This window comes from Beta vulgaris, chromosome 6 (genome assembly GCF_026745355.1).
Source record: "Beta vulgaris subsp. vulgaris cultivar EL10 chromosome 6, EL10.2, whole genome shotgun sequence".
NCBI lineage: Eukaryota > Viridiplantae > Streptophyta > Magnoliopsida > Caryophyllales > Amaranthaceae > Beta > Beta vulgaris.
Window position 1 is genome coordinate 22,576,378 of NC_079207.1, and position 2,240 is coordinate 22,578,617.

Consider the following 2,240-nt stretch of genomic DNA (forward strand, 5'->3'; position numbering starts at 1 on the left):
CTGCAATATCAATTTTATAGGCTCAGTATCACCAGAATAAGGTAATTATATAATATTTAAAATTAATATTTGTAATTCCGTCGTACCATGAAATGATATTCAAATGAGTTGTCTCTCATAATATTGTCTCATAACTTTTACAAGTATTCTTATTCGTTAATACTAGTCCAAATTGAAGTGTCATAATAAATATTTACCATTGAGTTTCTTTAATAAGCAAAATGATTGGCATATATGGTACATAATCATAGTGCAAAGTAAGAATTTAGTTTCGTTTAATGGTAATGGGTACACTCTAATCATGTACTACCATATTCTTATGATTACACTTGAACTCTATCTATATATTTTATCTTTTATAATTGAGATCATGATACTATTAACAATTAGAGAGAATCTTTTAAATTTTTTTAATGTTTAAGGAAAAATTAAGTAATGTCGGGTCTTATTTGATTCGTCGTAATGAGTATTTTATTAATATATAATCATCATAATTTTTACTAATATGTAGTGAAAGATATTTAAGGTTGAATAAGTGTATTGGAAAAATAGTCAAATTAGGAAAAATAAAAAAAATACAAGAGAAGTATTTTTTTTCCAAAATATTTGCAGTCTTTTGTTAATAATTAGTTGATTAGCTAAATCTTGTACATCACTGTCATTATTATATCTCTATTTTTCTATCTACACAATACTACATTTTTCGTTATAACGTGCAGAATAGGTTTACACTGCCTCCCATGTTTGTTGTCTTAATATTCGTGTCTATATATTATGAAAGCCACCATAAAACCGGATCAAAGTAAGTCTGTCCAAATTCTAGTCAATGATAGGGAAAAATTACTTATATTATTATTGGATTATACTTTCTCATACTTTTCTTAGTTGTTAGGAAAATGGCATCCTACCAAGCACCAAAATCATCATCACGAATCAATGAGAAGCACAGGGCTGCAATAGATTAGCTGAAGAAGGAGCTCGGGGCAAATGAAAGCCTCTTAAGCGATGCGCGAAATGCAAAAGCTCAGGCTACCACAAAGGCCTCTATGTTGAATAATGGCGTGGGAACCATAAAATTCCAGGAGAAGAAAGATTGGTCTGGTTCGATCGTCGGATCTATCCCTCCTACTATTCAAATAAACAAGTCTGGTAAGTTTTCTCACAGAGGCACCCCTCCTAAGGACTCAAATGGATCCATGGCGGCTGTGGTGTATGTTGGTCCCAATGTGCAAGGTGGGCCAGATAATTGTGCCTGGATCATGGCCTGGAGCACTCCTGGTGATGGCACCGAAAACAAGGCAAATTCTCTTTATCCATCTTTGTGTTATCATATTTCATCTTAATTATAGTCACAGTCATCGCATAACTTAGGGTATTCCTAATCCAATCATAGATATATGTGCCCAAGTGTATACTACAGGCATGCTTAATATTTACACGTATGTTCAACTTTTTGGATAAAAGAATGTTAATGTAATTCTATGTGTTTCAGATCTATGTAGAAACTGGACCTAGTACCAAGTATCCTTCTGGCTCTATTGATTGGGACACAATCAAATCTAGTCTGCAAAACTCAAGCAATGAAAGTCATTATTTTGATGAAGACAACCAGACTGAGGTGTCCAGCTCAAATTGCTAAAAATGGCAATAATCCTCTAGCTGCTGCAGTCTTTGATGTCACCCTTGTTTAAATTACTAATGTATCATCTTAAGAACTAAGGTCCAGCTCCTTACATGCACATAGGTAAGCTTGGGTGCATGCAACCACTTTTTTTTTTCCTATTTCTTATAACCACGCAATAAAATAAATAAGGACTTGATACCCTTAGTTCATGAGCTTGTAACTTATGCTCGTCACTTTGAGTTTTTAATCTATATACTACTTGTATGCAGTTATATTTTTGTGTCATTGTTTCTTAAAGTCTATATGTTTTTATTTCTTTTCATTTATAAATTTGATTCTTCAGCATCGATTACAATGCTGATGATAAAAATCAGCCAATACCACATAATAAGTTCTTACCTAGGTGTATGTCATAATTAATTAGGTAAAAGATGAGCAAGAGTTATATGTATTGCATAAAGATAGTCATAAGTAATTGTGGAGTAAAACATGTGTTACTTTCACACCTACATTATTTTCCTCATCGATTGTTTGTCGTGTTGTGTCCATTACGATATGACAGGACACAACACTTGGATACTTCATTTTAAACAAAAGATTTTACTGTTTTCTACAA

General features: G+C 32.6%; 1 protein-coding gene across 2 annotated transcripts; it reads left to right on the top strand.

Moving 5' to 3' along the window:
- LOC125498993 (jasmonate-induced protein homolog) lies at positions 1-1,896 on the top strand. Of its 2 annotated transcripts, none has more exons than XM_048647377.2 (3): positions 1-41; positions 886-1,298; positions 1,493-1,896. In XM_048647377.2, the coding sequence occupies exons 2-3, from the start codon at positions 1,047-1,049 to the stop codon at positions 1,637-1,639; spliced, it is 399 nt and encodes a 132-aa protein (XP_048503334.2). In that variant the 5' UTR covers positions 1-41; positions 886-1,046; the 3' UTR covers positions 1,640-1,896. The 2 variants fall into 2 exon arrangements, with proteins under 2 accessions (XP_048503334.2, XP_048503336.2); XM_048647379.2 differs by having other exon boundaries at positions 3-41; positions 893-1,298.
- Positions 1,897-2,240: the final 344 nt, after the last annotated feature.

Coding starts and splice junctions, on each gene's coding strand:
- LOC125498993 (XM_048647377.2), top strand. CDS start 1,047: ATGTTGAATAATGGCGTGGGAACCATAAAATTCCAGGAGAAGAAAGAT. Junction 1,299..1,492: donor GTGATGGCACCGAAAACAAG/GCAAATTCTCTT, acceptor TATGTGTTTCAG/ATCTATGTAGAAACTGGACC.